The sequence below is a fragment of the Pteropus medius genome, unplaced genomic scaffold (genome assembly GCF_902729225.1).
Source record: "Pteropus medius unplaced genomic scaffold, Ma_sr-lr_union100, whole genome shotgun sequence".
Taxonomy (NCBI): domain Eukaryota; kingdom Metazoa; phylum Chordata; class Mammalia; order Chiroptera; family Pteropodidae; genus Pteropus; species Pteropus medius.
In genome coordinates this window covers 2,597,223-2,623,110 of record NW_024340695.1, presented here as the reverse complement: position 1 = coordinate 2,623,110, position 25,888 = coordinate 2,597,223, and the positions used below count along the sequence as shown (strand labels likewise).

Below are 25,888 nucleotides of genomic sequence, written 5' to 3'. Positions count from 1 at the left end.
TTAATGTTTTCATATTTCAAAGATATCTAAAAGATAAATTTAACAGGTCCAGTTTATTCATCAGGCTATATACATTTCTCAATGTTTTAAAATGCATTACCCTTTGTGATAAACATTACACTTCCATACACACACACACCCCAGCCTGTTCTTCTCTGGTGAACCATCAGTTTATAATGATTTATTAAGCATCCATAATACCAAAATAATTGTAGCCTTCTCCTTAAATGGCACCTCTCTAATTAAACACAAGATGATTGAGGCTACCAATCAGTTTTTATTAGTAAAAAAAATTATTTAAAACACCCTAACCACTTTTTAAAAAATAGACCATTACTTTCTAGGAAATTCTATTTGAAAAACCATAAACAATGAATTTTCCTGAAGAAAACGATTTAAAATAAAATGTAAAATGTAGTCAGCTGTGGATATGCAGAGGCGAGGTGATTTATTCTAAACAAAACCTGCCTTTGTACTTTACAACAAACTGCGCAATCCTAACATACTAATTACAGCAGATTAAATTTAGGGACCCAAGCTTTGCCTTATTCCATAAATGCACCTCCCTTCTGTCCATCACGATTATCTTCTCCCAAAGGACTCTCAATAGTTGGCCTCAATAACATGCCAGGCACACAACCAATTCAAAAACACAACAAGCAAAAAACAAAACAAAAACACCTGGGGCAGCTAAAGTTAATCGGGGACAGCTCAGTGATTTATTTAAAATGAACTAAGTCTTTAAATATACCCTTAAGGAATATTTAAATAACCAAACTTTATTTTTGAGCAGATGAGTATACAACTAATTTTTAAAAAACCGTTATATAGTTAACCAAGGTCTAATCTATTAGGCGACCTCAGATGTTTTTTCCCATTCCACACAGCACAGCTTCACACCCCAAAGCTTTAGACTGGCACTTGGGAGACAGTTCCACCATAACAAATCATCGCATTCCCTCAACACCCCGACCCCGACCCTGACCCCCGCCACCCGCCATTCCCCCAATCTGAGAAAAATTTTGGTAAGAGCCAGGCACCAGAATTGGACAAGCCATCGAAGACAAAGAGGAGCGCTGACCCTTCGAGCACCGGCCGGGCCCATCCTAACGCCTGCAGGGCCTGGCCTCCCACATGCGCTCTCACACGTAGGCGGGAGCCAAGAGCAGAGGCAGGGGCCGCGGGGCCGAGGGCGGGGGCCGGGCTGCGGTGCTGCGGCCGAGCACGTACCGGGGCGTGGCCCGGAACGCGGCGGGCGGGGTTTGGGTAAGTTTTTTCCCGGAGGCTGGAGTTTCGCATCTTTATAATGTAGTACCAGCCGCATCGGGGACTAAAGGGGTGCTGAGTCCCTTCCGCATCTTTGGTATTTTCCCCGCTGCGGGTCTGATTACTGCTGCTCTCAGGCACCTGCCTTTCCTTTCAAGAGACACTCCGTCCCGGAATGGAGCCAAGACATGGGAATAAAGGAAATAATGTAGTACAAGGAGATCGGGTGTCTGAGCAGCGTCTTGGGTAAAACCGTCCACTACAGGTAAGAAAACAAATTATGTCCAAACCTCTGAAAGGTGTGAACACAACAACGCTCCAGAAGGCGTTCAAAGGACTTGTGGTAAGGCGTAGCTTTTATCTTATAGGTAACTACTGCGTATTAAATTCTACAGGTTAAACTAATTCTCTGTAAAATCATCTGAGACAACAGGTTTAGCACTATTTAAAGTGATGAACTACGAACAAAGTGGTTAGCGGTAGACCTAAAAAACCACCTAAAAGATTTTTTTTTTCTTTACACTTTTGTTGGTTCCAGCTAGCAACGTGTTTGTTTGCATTTTATTTAACCAAACCCTGTTACGGTTTCGTATTCTTTGCAACCTGTTTTTGACGTTGCTGCATTCTAAATTTGAACTTACAGAATGTTTAAGTTTCTGCAAAGCCAGTAACTTTAATCTTTTATGTGTTTTAGAGGTTGCAGGGGGAAATCAAGATTTGCAATAATCGTGAGATTATAAAAACTTAAACTAAACACGTCCATTGTTCCATTAAGTCAAACAGTTCTGGAAGAATCAAGCCATATGTTCATAGAGCCTTTTTTATAGTTTTATTACCGTTCTTTTCACACACCATCTCATTTACCTGAGTTGTCGTCATAACCAGACACCTGAATGAATCTCTAATTCAAACTTAAACCCCAGCTAAATAGCACTTTTATTAATTTCCATTCATATCTTACTATTCCTTTCTTAGGACATCCCCTCGGTGTCCTGTACGATTTTTACTTTCAAGAGACACCCACCCTCAGTTCCCTGCACCCCCTTTGTTTTCTCCTGTTTGCTATTTGAAGAGTTAATGAGGAAAAATGTATGTTCTGCTGGACTGGTTAGCACTGCCAGGTGGTTAGCACCATGGGCTGTGGAGTCACTAATGGCTAGTTCAAATGCTCTGAACCTTAGGCCACCTTTCCAAGACTATTTTCTCATCTACAAAACGAGATACAAGTACTAATTCATAGGGGTCTTTGAAGATTATGAGATAACATGCAAAATGCTTAGCATAAAGTCTAGCATATAGTACTTGAGAGATGTTAGATTCATTTAAACTCCTAGTCGATGTGCATCATTGCACCCAGCAGTGGTAAGCTCCCTGGGGAACTATTTCAAGTTCCAAGGTTAATAGTGAGGTTTACACACTTAAATACACTAAATTCCTTTGACATACTTTCTTCAAGTGTGAAAATACTATGGTCATTCATTCCCAGCAGCACCAGAGTAAAGGAAGTAGGCATGCACAGGGAGTGTACAGGAATAGTAAAGGGGAAGAGGTATTACAGAATTATAGTTAAGTTGGGGTTATACTTCTTAGATAAAGGCACTATTTAAAAGTATATAACTGTCAGAGTGAGCACAGCACTGGGAAGGACTGGTTCTGCTATTTCGAACAGTTTCAAGCAGTCCATGGGATTTGTTTATTGAATGATCCATAGGTGAGTACTGGTACTGGTTTTCTTCCAGCAATACTGTCCTTTAAAGTGGCTTTCTCTTCTAAATCATTGCTCTCACAGGTCCTTTTTCTGGACTCCAGGTTATTACATAATCTGACCATTAATATTTGAAAACTAGACATAAATGTCTAATTTTCAACTGAAGCTAATTTGCTATCAGAATAAGCAGAATTTTTGACATTTTGACTTGGGAATATTAAGCAACCACTTTATTCTGAAATATCACCTCTAGAGGGGTGGGGGGGGGTGAAAAAAAAATACCACCTCTAGTACTATGCGTAATTAAATGCACAAGCACTTTAGATCATAGTATTTATGGTGAAGTATACATGGGCCCTCAAAATCTGGGATTGTGTCTTAATATTGTAAACTTTTGTTACCAAATTTTTATGTAACTGTAACATTTTCTTCATTCTAAGATAAAAACAGCCACCTAAGATATGTGGTTTAGTTTATTTTGTTCAAGATATTTTGTTCCTATAACCTCGGGATATGGGACCTAAGAGTATGGCACACTAACTACATAATTTGTTCATAAAAACAATTTGTGGTTACCCCTAGGTGCAAGAATTCAGTGGTTTTTCTTGTTATATCTTTTTGTGCCATCTTTGTAAAAAAATGAGAACGTATTTTATAATCAGAAAATACAGCAGTTTCACAAAAATATACAGAAAAAGCTATTCAAAACATTTTAAATATACAGTATCATTAAAACAAAAACAAAGCAAGGTTAGTTCAGTTCTCAGTTTCATATTAGAGTCAGAAGACCTAGGTTTAAATCTAAGTAAATGACAAACCATTTACCATTTGAGGTCTAAATTTCTTCATCTGTGAATGGGAATATTAGAAATCTTCAGGGGGGAGGACCTTCTAGCCCTTATAACATGTGACTATAATGTTCAAGATTTGCTTCCATTCATATTAAACCCTTAAAATTGTTTTACTTTAATAGGTTCATAAACTTATAAACAAGTTTCTTTTCTAAAACCATACTCAATAGTAAAACATGGTTTGTTATTTAACATGACATTTAGGGACACAATATACATTAAGGTGATAGCAGTAAGATAAATGGAGAAATAATGCCAATGTAATTTTCATAAAATACTTAAATTGTTGGTAAACAACTTTAGGAGTTGGAGGTGTTGAAGCAAACATTAACATAAAAAGCTGATCAAGGGGGGGGCCTGGTCCACAGAAGATGTTTATTTGAAGTAACAAAACAATACAGTTAGTGTTAGAGCCAACCACAAGGAGCAAAAGGAATGAAAAATTTGTACAATGCACATAGAAAAAAAGGTGTTTACTGTGACTATATACTTCTAAAATAATACTTCTAAAATTACTCAATTATTGAAATCTATATGAAAACAGAAAGATGTTAATCGCGACAAAGTGCATAAAACCAAACATCAAATTTTGAGCAAATTAACATACTAGGCAATTTTGCTAACAGCATGATTTCCCCCTCCCCCCCCACATCTGTTCAAAACATCTTTATACCAACAGGGTGGGCAGAACATTTAGGTTTAATATCAATTACACAATATTAGCATAAACTTCCACAACTACAGAGAGGGTATTGTTTTCTTTTGAGCTAGCAAAGTGACTACAGAAACATCAAGATCACTTCTCTGAATTGAGAATTTTATCCAAATAAATGCCACATACCTTCCAGATATATGCATATCTTTCTATATCATGTAAATGGCTTTACCCATTTAAATAATAAACCATACAAGCATTTAAGAATCATCATATGATTAACAATGGCATGTTCCAGGTTTAACAATTTCATAGGCCAAAAAAAATTTCTTCTTAAAAACTAGTTTTATAAATGCAGAATATATTGCATGAGTAACTGCTGGTATTTGTTAAGAAAATATATTGTGCAATTGTGGCTACCATGTACTGCTGGCAAATCATTGTTTATGTGAAAAAAAAAAAGAATAAAAATTTTTCAAACTGATTAGGATGAAAGGTTACCACCTTCTTAAAAAAATTATATTGGCATCTTATTAAAAATAATTCAATAAGGGACAAACTCCCTAGCCCAAAATAAATAAATAAAAAGGTGCATTTTAAAAATGATGCTACTGCAAATGCAATGGTTTAAATACTACAGAACTGTGAAAATGTGCTGCCTATGATCTGGCATTAAAGAACATATTAAAAAAGAGCATTAATGAAAATTAAGTAAAGAGGGGATCAAAATTGAACTAACAGAGTTTGTGCAGTATTGTAGCCAGGCTTCTAAAATTAGATAGATATAGAAAATATAAATAGACTGCTTTAGGTAATGAGCCACCAGTGTCCAAAAAAAGGAATGAGATTATGAAAAAGCTCAGTTAACTTGATCCAAAGCTCTAAGTAATTCTTCACCCTGAAGTAGGTTTCTGCTGCCTTGTACAGGAGCATTAACTTCACAATCATAACTGGTCAGCTGTGGTAATCCACTCTCATCCATTGATTGCCCCAGCAGTCTACATGCTAAATCTGAAAGACAAAGAAATGCTTAAGTATTCATTCATCTAGTCAATGAGTATTATTAAATACCCACTATGTGCTAGGTATTGGGAAAATAAGGCAAATAAGCTCTGAAGGGTTCTTAGTCTATGAGGCAGAACTATGGCGATGTAAACAAGTAAGTGCAAGCATTACTGGTGCTATGTCAAGAATGTTTATAGGATACAATGGAGGCATGAAGGAGTGATAAATCAATTTAGAAAAATGCATAAAAATGTACAAATTTTAGCTTCTATTCAATTTTAACAGCACTTAGACATATCAAAGACAACTACAAAAAAATTAAAGTTCCATCTTCAAATAGCTATTTCTGTGTTACAGCCATTAGATAAAATGCTACCTTAGTTTTTAATCTTAAGGAACGAAAATCACTTTCGCTTGGAGTAAAGCTTCTACATAAAGTCATATGATTCTTTTTGTTATATTCAAGGGCAAAAAGAATGAACTAACCAGAGGGTATTAAAATAATTGTCTTTTGCTCCATTCCATTCTGTTCACTAGATTTGCATCCTTTTACACGTTTCCAAGAAAGTGATGTAGTAGCTGCACGATCATCTGGCTGCTGTAATAATGTTCCCTAAAAAGAGTAAAGTTATTTCAATTTTACTGTGTTCAGTTTTTTAAAAATCAAAAACTTTGATATCAATGTAAGTTTAATAACATGTAGGTAGATTTCTTAAATCAAATAATGCCTCAAATTGTTTTTAATTCCTTTAGTATTACTATGATAAAGACCCTTAGTATTGCTATGATAAAGACATTTGCCACATATTATGGCTAATGTCTCTGTAAATGCTTTCTAGTTAATCTGGTTAGTCTGAAAATACCAATATAGATTACACCAACGCTGACTTAACATAACTGTGTTTTGGGGGTAAGAAGCAGAAAGTAACTTAAAGGAAAGAGAACGAGACTGGTGGTGATGGGGTGGAACAGGGAAGAATGTCACTTTTTACTCAAAATACCTCTGTATTGTTTGGAATTTTTACATTGAGAATATAATCATTAAATGTTTATGCTTTTAAGAAATTGTACACAAAGTGAAAAAACCAATGCATAACTTCTGAAAATACAATTTTAGTATTTGGATGAAATAAGGAATTACTTATATATTATATATAACTTAGGAAATTAGCACATTAGCTAGAACAGAAAAGAAAACACTCTCATACTTACAATTCCTACTGCTTGAAAGAGTGAACCATCATGTTCTATTTTTCGCTTTCTTTGAGCATTCTGTAAAGCTAGTATCTTTGGATTCAGTTCTTCCTCAGGAACGGCAGTTCTGAAAAAAATTTTAAGTAAAAAATATATATAATGCTTGTTTTCTAATATTTAGGAACATAATATTATATATGAGAACTTTCCTGATTACTAAAGTTTATCACCTTAAAAGCCAAAGTTCAATTTTTAAAGCAGAAAATATCCTATAATTTGCATTTTGCTATTTATAAAATGGAACTGAACTTAAAACTGTTAAATACTGGCCTTTCAGTACATGTAATATAATATATTCATGGGACTACTGTAATACAAGATTAATTTCATATTTGCATAGCATTTTCAGTTTATAAAACATTTCATGTTCATTTACTTTATCATTACTCCAATCCCCAAGACAGTAACACGGGTATATAATATTCATTTTATAAATGAGAAACCTGAGGCCTGTTAGGTAACTATCTCAAAGTACCATTGCCAATTAGTTGCAGTTATGGAAATGCATTCTAGATCCCTTATACCCACCCCCTCCCAGTGATCTTTGTACTAAGCCATTTGGTCTTCAGCATTGATCTCTTTAACAAACCTGAACTACCTGCATCTAAAATTTATATTAAATAGTGAAGAACTGTTTCATGTGTCAAATACATAAAATTGTTGTAGCTACTTTGTCTTTTCAAGAACTGCTCCCTTTATACATAATGATAATGGCTCCTTGCTCTATTCCTTACAGTTGAGAATGCCATATGGATAAGTGATATATATTACTTCAAACTGCTCTCCTACGCAGTTTTGTTTTTAAAAATTCTATAAAACCTCCAATATTAATGTAACATGTAAATGTCATCTCAGTAAGAGTATTTTTCATGGTTATCTTTAATCTTTGCTCTAAAGCTGTAAGTTATTTGGTACAGCCCTTTAATTCTGCAAATAATTACCTAGAGAAGGAAAAAGCCTCCATATAGTTCATAAAGTTCATCTCTTAAAGTATTTTGTGCATACTATATTGGAACTAAAGTAAAAACATTGCTAAAGAGAGTAGATGTTAGATGAGTACAGTTGTTTAGAAAACGGAATATACCACAGTCCTCTGAAGCTAATAGTAAACTGTAAATTACAGTTCATCTTCATTAATATTACTATATTCATTCATCTGTTCATCCAATAACCATCTCTTGAGCAACTACAAAACAGGTACTGAATTAAGTATTAATACCAGTAAAATGTCCGAGACATTGTCATTGCCCTAGAGGAACTCAAAGTCTAAATTCAGTTGGTGACATAGTAATTTTTAAAAGTAATGTAAAATGCCTCTCTGTTAATCTAAAGCCCCAAGCTCTTTTCCTAACTCTAGAAAAAGCTTCTCCCAGCAATCTAGGTCAAAGTAGTGATGTAAGGCAGGAGAAAAACGCCCTAAGCTTCGGCTATGGTTAGTGCTTTTTCCTATTGCTGTTGCTATCTGGATCAGTCTAGGCATAGTAGAGAAGGAATCATTTTTCTCCTCCAGACACTGTCCCACTGACTGGCTAAAACTTGTTTCTTATGACTATAGCTTCAAATTTAAAATGTCAAATCTTACTACAAATTATATACAGAAATTATAATTTAAAATTTGTTTGGTCCAGATATTTGCTCAAATTAGCTCAATAGAAGCAGTCATAAAATCATGCTTAGATCATGTTGCAGCTCTTAAAAATCTATTTAACCTATAATACAGCTAATGTTATATAAATATGTAATGAAAAATAAAAGCAATTGTAATGTAAGTATACATAAAATTTAAAAAGAAACCTTAGAAATATCTATATTGAATACTAAGGACCGAAGACCATTAGGCTCAATTTGGAATGGCGAACTGCAAATATCCTTAAGTCGGTAGGGTTTTTTTTCACGTAAGCTTAAAAAAAGCTCCTACATTCAGATAAGTGATATGATTATTTTATTTTTGTTTATCCCCCCTCTTTGATCCCCTCCCCTTTCACTTCCACCCCTGAACTATGGATGTTGCCATCTCCCCTTAAAAACTGGATCTCTGAAGACGGGGTGTCTCCTCCCACGCACTAGCGGTGCACCCCCAGAGCCTGGTACACCCTGGGCCTGCCACACCTGGGGTATGGTCCGTGACTCCACCTGGGGCGCGAACCCAGGACCTTCAGCATGTAAAGCAGATGTGCTAACCACGACACTATGGAGCCACCCCCAATATGATTATTTTAGAGAAAATAAATACATAAGCTAATTTAGAAACAGGTTTTGGAGTGCTTAAATTCAGAATTTGTATTATCAATTTTATGTATGTTAAAGCATATACATCAGAAGGTTTGCTATATTTAGAAATAATTTATAATTATACACATTTTCTAAAAATAAAAACTATAATGTTACATATAAATACCTTTGACTCAAAGTGATAGATAACACGTTAGGGCTTCTTGGATGAGATTTTTCTGTTTGTTCTATAACTCCTTTTCCTGCTCTGTTTGGTGAGGCTGTCCGACTTCGAGTATCACTATACGGTGATGTTGTGGTACTAGTAGTTTCTTTAGGTATGTGGGTAGGAGATGGAGATGCAATCAATATTTTAATGTCGTCCACACCATCTTTTGTCAATGTTTTTAATTCATCAGTGGTGGCAGTGGCGGCGGTGGTGGTAATAGCTGTTTCTTGCATTTGAGTCGGCTGGAATACTGTCATTGTGCTTGCACTTTGAGGGTTTGTAGAACAGCTTTCCAATGGTGACAACTGATCGAAGGAACGTAACTGGAAGTCATCATCCATTGGGATATAAGGAGCTAACATCTCCAAGTCTAAATCAGTGTCCTAAAAAACAACAAATACATGAGTTTTTATAATGGCTACACCTTATAAAAGAAAAACAAGTTAAACCCAAAGTCACCACAAACTAAAGTTTAATATAAAATATAATAAACACGTTCATATACCTGAGTGGAAAATGGATTCTTTGCTTCTGTGTCTTCAGCAAAAAGTTTCTCTACCAATTCCAATTTGAATTCATTGACCATATCACTATCCACATCAAAACAATATTCACTAGGACTGGTAGGCTGTAAAAGGAATTAAATGTGTTAACTTTCCTAAAGAAGCCAGCATGTTTTTCTAGAATACACAATGAAGTCCATCTGTTCATTTAAATTTCATATAACTAGTGAGAAGTTAAATTTTTGAGCTTACACTTTTAACTAATTTTGCCAATACAGTAGTCCCCCCTTATTGCAGCTTCACTTTCTGTGGTTTCAGTTACCCGTGGTCAACTGAAGTCTGAAATTATTAAATAGGAAATTCCAGAAGTAAATAATTCAGGTTTTAAGTTTCATACTACTATGAGCAGTGTGATGAGATTTCACACTGTACCACTACATTCCATCCTGGACATGAATTATCCGTTTGTCTAGCATATACCACTGCATATACTACCTGACCGTTAGTCACTTAGTAGCTAGCTGTTGTGGTTATTAGATCAATTGTCACAGTACCATAGTGCTTGTGTTCAAAATAACTTACTTTACTTAATAATGGCCCCAAAGTAAAAGAGTAGTGATGCTGCCAATTAAGATATGCCCAAGAGAAGCCGTAAAGTGCTTCCATGAAGTGAAAATATGAAAGATTTTGACTAAATAAGAAATTCCTGCTAGTTTTGCTGTCGCATCTTAAACTGGGAAAGTTACAGGCACAGTGCTTGTTAAGATGGAAAAGACATTAAATTTGTGGGTGGAAGACTGAACAGAAAATGTGTTCTGACTGAGGGCAATATGTTGCACCAAAAAGCACTGAGCCCATATGAAGACTCCAGCAAGGGACACCAAGTGACACGTGAAACAAGTGACACTAAGCCATTTACTGCAAGTAAGGGCTGAAAAATATAACAATTACTGGATAGGCTGTATCTGCTGATGAAGAAGCTACTGCCACATTTCCAGCAGAGCTGAAGAAGTTGATTAGAGTTCAGTACTATCCTCGGTCTTGGAATGTGTCCTCTGTAGATAAGGGGGGACCTACTGAATACATATTTATGACTATATATAATATAGCATTTATCTGCTAACTGGAATCTACCTTTGTATTGAGAGCTTACATACCTCTGGTGATCTACCTAAAAATCTCACAGCTACTCTGGGGAATAGGGGTAGAGACTTAAGTTCTTTATTTGCATTCACCTTAAGAATTCTAACAGAAAAATTAGCTATTTATTCTAAGCATAAACTTTTGCTTCCCTCATTATATTTGTTAGAACATTTACTTTTGTTAGATTAAAAACAAACATTTTTGTGCTCGGCAAACTGAGCTAGCTACCTACCTACCACAGCATAGGATGTATTCTCTAGAACACTGAGATGTCAAATCTCCTATTCTCAGCTTGCCAGTTTGGATCAATAAATATTTAATGTCAAATTATCTACCACGTATTAAGGTCTATTTGTGCCCAACTGAGCATATTTTTAGCCATAGGAAGCTTTGAAATTTAAGCACTCTAGATTTAGAAATAAGAGCACTCCTATGTGATACCTTTAGTTTTGGCCTAGCTGAACCCTTAAAGATGAATTTTATTATTTACAGAAAAACTAATATCAAGACAAGTTGCATATATAACTTGGTACTTATCCAGAATTTCAAAACAGTGACAGAAACTAGATTAATCTGGGCAGAGCTTAGAGTCCCTTCCCTTTTAAGCCTTGCTTATTTATCAAAAGCCTTTAGCCAGTGGGCAGTTCTCCAACTCAAAGGGTAGTATGTATGGACTTAGAGCTATTGTAGGCACATGCAGTTCTGAAATCCAAAACTTTTTTGTCTTATTAATATAAATATACAGAGGAACAACATAAGTTTTACCTTTTGGTTTATGTTAAGCCCTTCCCCATGTTCCTAACTATCTTTGACTAAAATATGCACCAAAGTCTGAATTAAGCTCTTAATAGCTTTTTTAGTAATTTTAAAGTGCGAAAATTCGTGCATATAAAACTGTGTGACATGGAGTTCAAATTAAAGTTTTAATCAAATTTACAAATACATTTCCGAACATTAAAAGCTGAAAGTTATCCTTTTATTATATTATGACACCTACCTCAGGTGAACTTTGTCTAGTGCTTCCATCAGAAGGACTAGCTGGCTGATCTTGGATCTGAGGCATGGTAAAGGAAAGTTCCAGTGACTCTGGATTTGGTTCTAATTTTAATGCAACTTCCTGATTGAGTGCAGGGTCAGCACTACTTCGAAGTGGCTTTGGAGTTTCAGAGGCAGGTAATGGAGACATCGACAAATTTATATTCTGTAATTTTTCACTGGATGAGGGAAGCATTACATCATTATACAATGGAACTTCCTCAAGTTGTTGGTCATCAGTTTCTGTGTCTGTTGGAAAAAAATTAGTCAATTTGAAGAGTATCTAGATGTTAACAGATATAGAAATATGACCCTTTTTACCAAAGATTTATTTAGTTCACTCAAACAAAAATGTTCCCAAGTTGCCCTTAATCAGAAAGTAAACATATATAATGGTATAACTATAAGCCTGAGTTATCTTTCCAACACACTACTGACAACTCTTAAACTATGGCTTTAAAAAAAAAAAACAACTCTGCAATTCTAACCATTTAATACCTTTGATTCATTAAAATTGAACCTAGTTTGAAATTAGTTTTCATTTTCAATGTTTGATGTTATGGTATAACTGCCTATTTATCCTTTAAACAACTAGACCTATTGCAATATAACTCTGCTAAATTGTGAAGAAAATATGACAACAGGATATAGAAATAGCAGAGTAACTAAGAAAAATTAAAGTGTGAAGAAGAAATACCTTAAGGACTCTTTGAAGCACAATTTCCAACAATGTGACAAAAACAGAAATGTTGAGAAATTACAGGAGCAAACAAAGATAAACAAATACTTTCAAGAAGACCACGAAAAACAAAATATATATGACCACAATGTCCAAATGATTATTGGCAGAAAGGTCAACATAAAGTTCAATTAAATGGGCTTGCATTAGCAGACATAACTTAGGCAATTTACAAAATAACTAAAGGCCCACCATTGCTGCCGAAATCTAAAGATATGATTGTATCTCCAGCAGCCGGTGCCAGCAAAGTTAAAGCATCAGGTTCCTTCTTAAGCTTATCAAAGAGGCTACTTGTATCTTCTGATTCAACTTTGGTGAACAGCTGAGTCATTTTCATATCTGAAGATTCAACTGGTTTGAGGACACATTCTGTTTGTTGAAGGGAGAAAATCAAGTCGTGCTGAATAATACCACTGTCAAAAAAGAGAGATTAGTAATTCTTAAATGAGCACTTGACACAATGTAGGTGTAGAGGAAGTATTCTTAAATAACTTTGTCACAAAAAAATCCTACTTTATGAAAAGGAACATTTTAAGATGTTTTGACCTAATCTCTCATGCATACTTGGTCACATTCATTCAGGGTTTAAAATATCAATACTGAAATAAAGGCCTATTAAAATTTACAGTATAAAATAATTCAAATATTTGACTAATTTCAATTAAGAAACTGCAACTATCCCTTTGGGAAGAGTGGTAGTGACAAAGAAAGGTAACAGTCAAGCAGATGAAGGACATAAACACATCTTCCCAAATTTTGTGCTGACTCACATATAATGAAATTCGCACAGAACTCTTTGGCACTAATATATGAGATATGGCCTAAGGATGGTCCTAGAATATAAAGATGCAGAGATAAATGACCAAGGTCTTTGCAAGAGGGGTGCCATATTTTCTTTGGTGGTAGGAAAATGATATGTTGATACCACCTATGGGAATAGAATTGAAAAGGAATGATGAACAACAACTCCATATTCATTTTAGCTTAAATGTCAATTTTTTCTTTTAATCAACAAATATTAAGTGTTTGCTATGTGAAATGAACTAAGGATAGAAAAATTCAAATATCTAACCCTTGCACTCAAGTTTATAACTCAGTGTGAAAGGAAATGTGCAAACAATTAAAATACAAAGTGATAATCTCTAAAATGGAGAAGGCTTGCTTCATAGAGAGGCCAATAAGCTGAAACCTGGGCTCAAGGGGTACTTGTCAGGCAGACTGCAGTAGGGGGAAAAGTACATTTCAAGAAACTGATTCTTATGTAACAGGAAAGTCACAAAAGGACTCTTTGGCACTAATATTAAAACATTAAAGGATGATGTCAGAATTGGCAAAAAAAAAAAAACAAAAAAAACCCACGAATGATCGAAGTCTTCCTAAGAGAGGTGGCTATAGATTTTAGAAAGAGGGCTACATCTATGAAAACATGGGAGTACAGAAGATAACGACAAGAAATGATGCTATGCAAATAGGTAAGGATTTATCCTGGGGGTGATAAAGGGATCTTTAAAACAAATCTAAGGTAAATGAGAAGAGCAAATATCCATTTAAGAAAAATCAGCCTGGTGGTAATACGGAAGATGGACTACCCGGGGGGCAGTTGTCTACTGAAGTTGAGCAAATGAAAACTATGATATTCATAATATTCACAAGCCCATCAACTAAGGGAAGAGTTCAAGAATATACATTATACAGCTTTTTATAGTAATTTCACAAGAATATACATACAAGAGTTCAAGAATATACATTATACAGCCTTTTACAATAATTTCACATAGAATTTAATTCTCATAACTTTTTGAGGTAAGTATTCTCTCTTCTATATGGATGAAATTCAGAGAATGAGACTTCCTCAAAGGTTATGGAGAAATGACAGAGCTATGACATTAACCCAACTATTCCCAACTTAGCTGCCTTCATAATATATGCTGACAGTTGTTTGACTAGAACAAACTCATTTATAGGTCTGGTGTTTTTTTCAAGGTCTCTTTAAAAACTGGAGTAAATAGGATGGGAAAGGAGAGCTGCTGATAGTAGCTGGTGGTATCACTGTAGAATAGCTGGCCTGGAAACACAGGACAGAAAACTGAAAACTAATTAGGTAGAAATGTGAAAGTAAAATCAAATCCAGTTAATGTTTATAATCTTTTCTTCTTATAAAAGAACAGGGTATCCAAAAAGAGTTATTGTTTGCTACCTCAAAATATTTATTTTCTAAGCTTACCTCACAACGTAATTTACACATACAATGCATTGCGGCTGAGAGTTCTTAGTGTTGTATATGACAGTTGCTTGAGTTTCAACCCAGACATATCCACCTCTTTTGGCAAGCATCCTGTACTGTCCTGTGGTGACTTGTCCTTTAGTAAACACTAGGAGTAAAATGGAAAAAGAGTCACGCAGAGAAAAATACTGAATTGTCAATCAAATGAATAGATGCTAAATATTTGATCACTGTTTTAGAAAAGGGGAGAAATTTTTATTTTAATGGAATTAGTTGTAACTGTTTAAATTGAGAGCAAGAGGAAAAGCCCCTGCATAGCTGAAAATGTACCCATTTCATTCTTCTAACTCCAAAATAAACTCCTTTCCTGCCAATCTTCACTTTAAATAAAATGAAATCCAGGAATGAGGGATGGCAGTGACTAAAATTCTTTTAAAAACTTATATGTTGAAAGCATCAGAAAGACTAGAGAATAATCTTGATTCCAGAGAGAACAGGAAAGAAAGCACTGCTATCATTTCCTAAAATTCCTGCTATAGTTTCCAGAGAACCAAAGACGTTTCAAATAGCTGTACTAATATACTTGAATGTCAACTGAAATTATGCTTAAGTCTTTTGTCAGTTAGGGCAATCTCAATTACTGATTTGGGAAAGTACCAGATAAATAGTAATGATGATATATTATTGTGGGTATTGGGGCCCTGAATATGGACTTGGGACCATTCTGTAGTTCAAAGCTAATCACACTAACTGAGTGATATTCAGGCATCCCTAATCATATTGAGAAGTCATGTTTAGGTATAGATTAAACAGGCAAGTGAGAAATTCAAAAGTTTTACTTCCCATGGGATTTTCAAATAACAATCGACTAAAACCGAGAAATATATCTTATGTCAAGGGTAGTTATTACCACTAGTGCATGCTGTTGATCACCTTCACCTCACTTAACAATTCACTTCATTGAACAATTATTTTCTGAGTACCTTTTATATGCCACACACTGTTCTGAAATACTTAGGTGTGAATTCTGAAAATGATGCTATAATATTCTGGGACATATTTGAGTCTTTGTATTTAAAATGCTATAGAAATTTTAGATATTAAATGATCCTACTTTAACTGGTATAGGTTGTGACAAATACAAAACATAGATTTAATGGTCAAAATCCCTTATGAAGAATTTTGTTAAAATACTGGATCTAGGAAGACTGGTTAATATTAACCAAAAATTAGATGTATAACCAAACGGAAAAGAGACTACAAGAGTTAACTGTCTATGAGTTCTTCCATTGTACTTACTATCATGATGAGTTTTGGTCAGATGATCAGAGTCCAAAGCATGATAATATTCATAAATTGAACGGCCCAAAAGTTCTTCTGGTTCATATCCCATCAATTCAGTAATTCTGTTAAAAAAAAAAGAAAAGAAAAGAAAAAATTAAGAAGAAAAAAAGAAACTGATAATGAAAAATTTTGCTTCTTCCAAGTAACTGATATGCACTAATCTTATGGACAAGTGAATTTTCAAAAATAAAGAGCATTTTTCTTTCCTGAGAATAAATTTACATCTCACCTTTAGTAAGTTTACGGATGCTAAATGCAGCATCATTCATTTCTTTAAGTCTTCTGATTCATCCTGTTATTTGACCTTTTTATCCCTCTCACCTCAACTTGTTACCTATTTTTATCACATTTTATTATACATACATTTGGTTAACAAGTCAGGGTATTAATAAATAAATATGAAGTGCTGCTAAATTAAATAAGTTATAAAGGAGCCACTAACATTTAATTTAAAATACAGACGACCTCCATAACATTATCTTACCATAAAACCAGATTCTTTTTCTGTGTGTATGTACAAAACCAGATTCTTTATATAACGGCTCCCCTGGGCAAGGCAGCACTTTGGGGAATCAATACCTACTACAAAATTCTAAGTATCATTAACCAAAGAGTATCGACACTAAATGGGAATAAAGGAATACCTATTATGTGGGTTTTGGAAGATGCTCTTGTACTTCATTTTTTTGAAATTAATTACATAAAATTATAGGAATCTATTTCAGATGAAACAATATCAAATTGAAAATGGACTAGAAAGTAATCCAGTTACCCCTTCTGATTTCCTGACAGTTCCTTTATGAAAGGGACTAAATCTTATTACTCTCTTTAACCACAGTCTGAAATGGAACCCATTTCATGAGAAAGAGAAAGCTATCTTCTATGCAGTTTTTAGAAGAGAAATGTTATTTTCTGGGAACAGAACATAAGTTAAGCTTTTCAAGTTCTCAGACTTTAGATTTCAAAGGACTTTCTCAGGTGCAAGCAAAAGTTATATAATGTACTGTGGCCCAAAAAACCCAAACAAACCCCAATTAACTGCAAAAAGCATACAGGGAAGATATCCTTCTTCTAAGAAATGTATAAAAAAGATACTATTTGTGTTATCACACTTAAGGCAAGATCTGCCATAGTTTATTCAAAAATAAATAGAAAGCTGATTTGTAAAAAACACAAAAATTAAACCAAACCAAGCCAAAATCCAGAATTCTTTACAAAGGGATATGCCTAAACACATCTACACTAGGTGGCAGCATTTCAAAGGAAACTTTTTTTTTTAACAGCCCTCTTTCTTTAAATTATGCTTCAAAATTATTTTAATTGGTCTTATGTAAGTTATATATTTAAATAATATTCCTATGGAAATAATTTTTCATTATTTAAACCTTTATATGACTGGCACTGTTTTAGGTGTGAAAATGAAAAGACGAAACTCAACATGTGCCTAATCTTCTGGTACACACTGTACTTGTAAAATAACATGGTTAAGTGCAGTGATGAGAATCTGTTGTAGGAATCAGAGGAACCACCTCTTCCCATGAGAAGGAATGATGGTGTAGGGGATGACTTTCTATAGGAGATTATGAGTTGAATACAAAAGAGTATAAGAGAAAGCAAGACCATTTCAGGAAGAAGGTACACAAGCAAAGACAGAGATGAGAAAATGCTCGACATTGTACAGGCAAAGAAGACTCTGATGTGGTTAACGGGGCAAGTGGAAAGAGAAGAGGCTGGAAAAGCAAGCAAGAAGATCAGATTAATGAGGGCCTTGTATATCAAGTTAAGCAGCTCTGATTTAATCAGATATCAACCAGTGCTTCTTGACCTGTGTTGAGCGTATGTATGCCTACCACTAAGGGATGCAGATGTCAAAATATAAATAGCACATATTTTCCTAGAAGGTCAATTTTATTCATATTTGAAGAAGAAAGGTAAAGTTTATTAAACTTCAGAGAATTACTTAGCTTATATTCTCTACCAAAAAGAGGACTGATCCAGAAAATTTGATCAAAAGTATTTTTAATGGACTAGGAAATCTGATCTAAAGCAACTATGCAGTAACCATTTAAGTGCCTTTGAGGGCAGGAACTGTTAATCTTCATTTTTACTTTAGTGCCAATTATAGTGCCATGCAATAGGAGGTGCTCAAATAAATGTGCTGAATGTTTGATAACGCAGATTTTCTTAAACTTCAGCAAAATTTTTTCTGTATCTTTGTTCTTAGGGTTTATGGATGTGAAGTTCGTAGGAAGAGCTCTAACCAGAAAACTAACAATCTCGTCAAACTCAAAACCTTACTTGATCTCTGTCTACTTTTTAGAAACCTGAATGAGAGATTAAAAGCGAGCAAATCTGTTGGCAGAGAGCTAGCTTAAGAGACTGGCAGTAGTTCAAACCAAAGGTAATAATGAGCTGAAGAATTCAATGATGGGAGAGCAAGTGAGGAAAAGACGGAATGGATCAAGAGATATGTGTACTTAGTAAATTATAAGACTTAGAAACCAATTAAGTGTAGATAACAAGGATAAAAGTTAAGGATGACTTCCAAATTTTTGCTGGAGTCATATGTCTACAGTGGTAGACAATGAACTATGATAGGCAGTATAGGAAGAAAACTAATGTTTGAACTTGTTATTGTTTTGAGGCAGTTCATTTACAGAAATTAGTTTATAACACAGAAGAGTACCCAGATAAAAATATCAAATTAGCAATTAAATATAAATAGAAATATAAATTTGGGAAATGGCAATAGAAACTATGGGCAAGGGTAAAGCTGCTTAAGGAAAATACATAGGGTGAGGAGATGACCAAAGCCTTTTCTTTCTCATCCATGACCAAAAGTAATCTATCCTTCGTCAAACTGTGTTGTACGCCTTTGAAATATGTTTTCTCTTTAGAGTCCCTTAAGAAAAAAGACCTCATCTTAATAATTTCTGAATAGCACCTGGTAAAGATTCATAGTACATAGTAAGTGCTCAATGTAGATGAATTAATTCACAAAGTTAATCTAACATTATGGAGTTCTAGGATGTATCATGGTATTCAACTTAGTGGAGGAAGCATGCATACTCTTTACTATAGTAAATAGTAAAAAAAAGTTGTAGACTCTCATTTACCTTTCATCACAATAAGAAAATTTCATATCCAGGCTGTGACGACTGAGAAAAGTCTTGCTATCTAATGGAATTTCAATATTTGATGGGTGAGGAATGGGTTCACAAATCAGCACCAAGCATGTCATGGGTGGTTTCTTATACCCACACTGAGACTGATTACCATTGGTATCGTATACATGAATATGTCCTGTGCAATGAAGTACCTGTTTATGAAGAAAACAAAGCATTTAAAAAACATATACACGCGCGCGCACACACACACATACATACATGCATACACACACACACACACAACATGAGAAAAAAAGAAAATGCAGATGTAAGTACTTGAGTCTAATATGGCAAGTAAGCTTTGTTAAAATTTACTGTCATTAGTAGATTAACTATAGTTCTGAAATTCAATAAATGTTTTCCCTATAACACCACCCATGACCTACTCCTTAGGCACTATAAATTATTCTTTTTAAAAATCTCCTTTATACAAATCTGGGCTGATTTTTCATTCATTTGGTTATTATAGCTGTTTGATGGTTATTTCTTGCTTTGATGATTGTTTTAACATTGAACAAAGACATCAAACAACGATGAATAGAAAATTAGCTCTGTCAAGATTCAAACACTGGGTGGCTGGCAAAGCCAACTGATTAAGTTATCCCAGTACAGCAGTGTCACAATTTGTTCATGCCGAAAACTGGCAAATTAATACAATGTTTTTCGAAGTTAAACCTGCAAATGTCAAGGAAAAACTCTTAAGTTCTCCCTCACAATTCTAATGCTACCTTAATACTAGCAATGTCAAGATATATGAAATTATCTATAAATCAAGTGCATCACCACTCACAAATCATTTTTACTGACCTTCCATGTTGCAGACTTTATGTTCATAGTTCTCCCCCGGCTAGTTAGGGTACACTTCATTCTCAGGAAAAAGCTTCGCTGTGTATTTTGCTCTTTACCCTTTTTCACAAGGCCTGAGGAAAGCATGAAATAAAGTTTAAAAACATAATTAAATATGCAACTTTTTTACATAAGAGTAGCAGAGTACCCAGCACCTATGGGCCCCGGCTGGTTCAATTAAACATCTCAGCATGAACAAAGAGATTCACACAGTTGTGCCCACGCCAACAGATCCAGCAATCTAACACACCCCGGTCAGTAACGGATTCACAACAGCAGTGATTCCGTGAGTTGGTGGGAGGAGAATCTGTATTTGGCTTACAGTTAATCATTTCACATTCAAGCCAGTAAAGTTGGTCAAATAGCAAAGGAATATAAATATGGTATGAATTTGTCCTGTAACTATGCCATCAATGTATAAACACACCCAAAAAAAGAACTTCGGCGAACCCTTCCAAACCTTTACTAAGTGTTAGCTCAATTTATATATAATAAGCACTTTATTATTTATATAACTTTTAAAATAGCAAATTTCCTTTTAATAGCAAATAATAGTTTTATATATCTGATTTTTCCTTAAATCTTCCTAGAATGCAGGCAGGAAATTATTTCTACTTTGTTACCAGAGGAAAAAACATATTAAATGACTTTTCAAAGGGAAGTTAGAATTAAATAAATTCAGATCTATTCCCATTCCAAACCTCATATTACTAAAATATGAGATTATACTCAGGTGATTAATTAAGAAAACAGCAACTTAATTTCTTATCTTCATTAATCAGTCTGATTCAAAACAAATACAAAAGTATTCATTCAGGAACTGGACAAGATATTGAAGGTAATACAAATATGAATAAGTTACAGTCCCTATACTGAATAAGTTACAAATTTAGTAGATGTAGTGAGGCCAAGGAAATGATACAATGCAGGGTAAGTGCTCTAGATTTACAAAAACACTTTAAAGAAGTATAGAGAGAGCTTAGGAGATAACTTCCAGTCAAGGGGAAATCAATAAGTTCTTAGAAAAAGACATTGGAATTTCAGTAAGTAGAGATGTAGCTACAAGAGTATTCCAGGCAGAGCCAAGAGAATGAAAAGTGCATAGGTGGGGGAAAATAGCACATGTTTGGGGAACAGTACTAGATAGTTCAGTTTGGCCACAATATAAAGTACATGCAGAAGACTAAAGAGACAAAGTTAGAAGGCAAGGTTAGAGTGATAACTATGGAGGACCCCAAATGCTACAATGAGTTGCCTTAAATAGACAACATGGAGCTTCTCAAAATTCTGAGTTGGAAAGCAGTCAGCAATTTAGAATTTAGAATGCATTAATATCATTACTAAATCAAAAGAAGCCTTCCTAATATCCATCATTTATAATCTAACCTAAGGAAAGCAATGAGCAGTCAACACAAACCTCCAAGTCTAAACACCAGAACTCATATATTAAACTCATTGACAAACCACTTAGGTCCTTGCTCGGGATATATTTACTCCTCCTTTACACCGAATTCTAAAAAGTGTGCATTTGCTTTCCAAAATCACAGTAAATAAACAGTATGGAATTAAAAAACAGGAGAGGGCTCCTACTGATGAGGTGCAAAATGGCTAGAGGGCTAGAGTGTGGACTCTGGATCCAGTCCACACGAATTTAATCCATGCTCTGCCAGTTACTAACCCAGTAATCCTGGGCAAGCTACTCAGTAATTCTGTGCCTCAGTTTCCTCAGTGAAAACGATAACATTAACTTCACACGGTTATTGTGAGGAATAAAGTAGTTAAATCATATGAATGCAGAGAACCCTGTCCTGGCACAAAGTTACCTCTCAAGAGAGGTTTATTATTATAAATGAGATGAAAAAGAAACCATGAAAAAACTATTCAAATTTTCATTATGGTAACTTTCAGTCATGAAAGAAAGTTTAAATTATGATCAGTATACTGTATTTAAGAGGGCATATGTATGAAAAGACTTTAAGTTTTTGTAATTTAAGAAGCACTTCCTCAAATCTTGGAACATTTGATTATTTTAACAATTCATTCCTAAGAGTTAGAGGTCTTAGCAGGTCTTTTTTGTTGTTGCTAACGTGGGGGCACCCATAATATAATGCTTGTGATCTAACCACATACTATCAAATTGTTGGGAACATCCTGAGAGGTCAACTAAGTAATTATTATGCTCTTTAAAATCTGGTGAACTTTCTCTTTTCTTTTTTGGGGGCCTTTAGAAAGCCTGAACCCAAACTGGCACCTCGACTTAAATAACTGTCTAAATCCTATTATCTGCCATTTGTATTATGTGACTTCTCTTAGCCTTAAAGTTTTATTTTAATTTATAACTTCTTTGGTCCTGATTTTTATTTATTTTTTTCATTTTATTTTATCTATTCTCTTATCTATATATTTATGAAATTAGGTGAGCTTTAAAATTTTTTAAATCTATTTCAATGAAATTCCTAAAAAAATAATATGGATTTAACAAAGACTAAAGTAACATTTTATTAAACATGAAATGACATTTTGCCTTCGATTAGAATAGCAAAATTTAAAAATTAGCAACAGAATCTGATTAAGTAAAAGACTTTTCTTCTCACCATTTCTGTGTGTAAGCATTTCCCTCATTTCTTCATGGTCACACGGATGAGTAAAATCAAACACACTGTGTCCAGTTAGTTCAAACTGTAAACACATTTTAAAGAATTAGATCTATATCATAAAATCATAAAAACATACAGAAGGATTCTTACTACATGGGTATTTTACCTGAGTTAATCCCATGTATTTGTTCACATTATCAGAAATGTAAATCATGTCACCATCATCTGTGAGAACCATAACAAAACCATCTAGGGCTTTCAAATAGAAGCAATTCATCTGTGCCTTCATTTCATCTTCAATATCCAAATCACCTAAAAAGGGCACAAAAAGAGGATAACAATTAGTTAAAAAGTTATACTTAAATTATAATACTTGTTTTTATAAAGTTTTCCCATATAGTTTATTTAATATACACGACATATTTTTTCTGTAGATATAAGTTTTTTCACCACTTTCCTTTAAACACACAACAGTCAAAGCCAGAGGACAGAAAGATTAAAATTAGATTTGCCAGCTGCTTTAGTAATGTAGCAAGGCAAACCACTAAAAAGAGAAACAAGGGTCATGTTATTAAAAGACAGGTAGGTAGCTAGGTGGGACAGGAGAAAAAGAGGAGGAAAAGGCCAATATTTATATTCTCGACTGAAGCTTTAAAAGCAGGTAATAAAAAGTCCATCATATTAAGGAAGAATTGAGAGTATGACCATCCTCTAAATATTTCTAATTACTTCTAATTTCTAATTTTTTAGGCCTATTATGCCATTGTAAAACAACTCACCAGCATCCAGAAGTTTCCTCACACGCAAATAGCTGATGGTAAGCCTCATAACAGAAGCCTTATCAAGATGCGAACTCACATTATGGGGAAGTGGCAACTGATGAGCAAGCTCATAAAAAACTTCAGACTCTTTACTTCGCCGAGATCTAGCTGCATCTCTAGACTTTTCTTTTCGACGTTCAGAACTTATCCTATTTAACAAAAAAAGGAGGGGGAGGAGAGAAAAGAAACAAAATTTATATATGTTAGTTTGACCTTGACTGAATAAAACTAATTTTACATTCTGTTTACCACATAAAAATTAGAAGATGCCATGTAATTATATTTTGTAGAAATTTGTCTACTACATAAATGTACTTTTATTAAAGACAGCTATACAAGATGAAGTTTTAACCTTGTCTGAAGTAGATGTTTCCTCCCTGGCATGTCAAATTGGAGACGATGATTCTGTTTTAGCCAAAATCTGAAAAGTAGCCTCTATATCTAAGGCTGCCCCTTCATGGGTTCAAAGTAGTCTTAACATAGAGAAATCATGATTAAATCTAGAGAAATGGAAGTTGTACAAAGTAACTTGAAAACAGGTGTTTTTAAGCAGGTAGAACAGCGATAGCTATAAAACTGATTTTTGACTCATTTCTTTTGACTCCAGGACCTTCCTCCCACCGTCCACCTTGCCACATAGACAATACTGACTATAAGCTATAGGAATTTATATTAGCAGCTATAATAAGCTACTGTTTTCAGGTTGCTTGCTCCCTTAGAAGCCCCTTATCACTATCACAACAGATACCAAATAAATGTGGGGTATGGAAGAAAAACAAAGATGTGGCACAATATTACAAATTTAAAAGAATGGTTTAACAAAGATTAATAAGGTGTCAATACAATGATACATCTCTAGGGATCTCTTTTAAGAATAAAATCAGATTTTCATCAAGTCATGCCAAGCAAAGTTGTCTTCGTTTGCTTAGCAACAAATATTCCTCCTGACCCAGCTGAAGGTAAACAAAGCTAAACCTGGTTCTGTCCTTAGCTTCTTCTTTAATAGCTATTTATTAAAACCTACTATGTGCCAAACACTACCCTAGTACTAGGTGCCTGGTTCTCTCAAAACAACCTATAAATAGGTTAAATATTACCCCTGTTTTACAGATGAGAAACAGATTTAGTAGGTTAAAAATGGCCATTATGTAGCAGATGGGATTTGAACCAGGTGGTTTTTTTTGTTGTTTTTTTTTTGTTTGTTTTTACGCCAAAGTCTGCTCTTCCACGTTTTGTCTTAATGGAGAATGCTGCTTCTGCTTCAAATACTCAACTGCCCTCCTATGACCCTCAACTTAATGCTGTTAAGTCAGTTCTTTATTAAATGTTGAAAATAGCCAATACCAGTTATTGAGCACTTAGCGGTATGCTAAGGACTTTGCTAGCACTATTTCACTTAATCCTTCTTACATCCTATGAATGAAGCACACAACTGTCTCCATCTCAAATCTTTCCTTCCTCCAAATGATTTGCAGAGCAGTGCCAACATTCTCAAGAAACAGGCTGGGTTCTCAGCGCATGCTCCTGTTACGTTGTGTAATAACAAGTACCTAATAATTGTACTATGGCAATAGTGATAATATAGTTTTTAGCACTTACTCAGTTTGCGTGCTTATCTGATTTTTATACTTTAATAAGGAATATCAGTATTTGCTGTTGTAAGGGAACTTTGATACAAAATTTTCAATTCAAACATCTAGATCAATTTAACTTGAGTATCTTGAGATTTAAAGTGAATTATTAAAACTATTACTACTTGTAACTTCTTATCTATATGAATCAGGATCTCAATGCTGTACAATTAAAAAAACATGAAAACAAATGAGAAGCTGAGGCTACCATGGAAATGCAACAATGTCAACAGTCTGAAACTTCATTTTTTAATGTGCATTAGGCTGAACTGCCTCATTGTTCTCATTGACTTTGTTTTAAATTTGAACTTAAAGATAAAATATACAATAAAAGTTCTTGAAAAATCTATTTTATACATATACTGGAGTTCCTGAGGGTGGAGGGAGAGCACCAGTACGTTCCCATTTGCCCTAGCATCTTGGATACTAGTTTCTTTCACTTCTTTCCCCTACTGCATTGCCAAGTGAGAGGCTGCGATAGCAATGGGAAACAGATCCCTATCTAGTTCAAGTAAACCACCAAAAAGAGCGATGATCAATGATCTCATTACAAACCTGAAAATTAATTAGTTCAAATGCCACAATTTTATCAGCAACTTTCATCAGACTTACTATCTCTGCTTCTCTTAATAACTCAACCAAATCCAAGCTTCCCACAA

At 34.5% G+C, this 25,888-nt stretch overlaps 1 protein-coding gene and 1 long non-coding RNA gene across 2 annotated transcripts in view; one reads left to right on the top strand and one right to left on the bottom strand.

Annotated features, from left to right (window-relative positions):
- Positions 1–1,032: 1,032 nt before the first annotated feature.
- On the top strand, positions 1,033–23,949 carry LOC120603739 (uncharacterized). Its single transcript, XR_005653106.1, has 2 exons — positions 1,033–1,531; positions 23,528–23,949. It is a non-coding gene; the product is annotated as an uncharacterized LOC120603739 (long non-coding RNA).
- The window catches only part of HIF1A (hypoxia inducible factor 1 subunit alpha), a 36,171-nt gene continuing 14,464 nt past the window's right edge, over positions 4,182–25,888 (bottom strand). Inside the window, exons 2-15 of the mRNA XM_039864450.1 lie at positions 23,557–23,747; positions 22,944–23,089; positions 22,775–22,859; positions 20,142–20,254; positions 19,284–19,486; positions 16,123–16,229; positions 14,824–14,971; positions 12,792–13,012; positions 11,823–12,109; positions 9,685–9,807; positions 9,138–9,562; positions 6,698–6,806; positions 5,972–6,098; positions 4,182–5,491 (exon numbers count right to left, since the gene is read on the bottom strand). Of these exons, the coding sequence (XP_039720384.1) occupies positions 5,340–5,491; positions 5,972–6,098; positions 6,698–6,806; positions 9,138–9,562; positions 9,685–9,807; positions 11,823–12,109; positions 12,792–13,012; positions 14,824–14,971; positions 16,123–16,229; positions 19,284–19,486; positions 20,142–20,254; positions 22,775–22,859; positions 22,944–23,089; positions 23,557–23,747 (2,437 nt within the window). The 3' untranslated portion in view covers positions 4,182–5,339. The remainder of the gene's footprint in view (positions 5,492–5,971; positions 6,099–6,697; positions 6,807–9,137; positions 9,563–9,684; positions 9,808–11,822; positions 12,110–12,791; positions 13,013–14,823; positions 14,972–16,122; positions 16,230–19,283; positions 19,487–20,141; positions 20,255–22,774; positions 22,860–22,943; positions 23,090–23,556; positions 23,748–25,888) is intronic.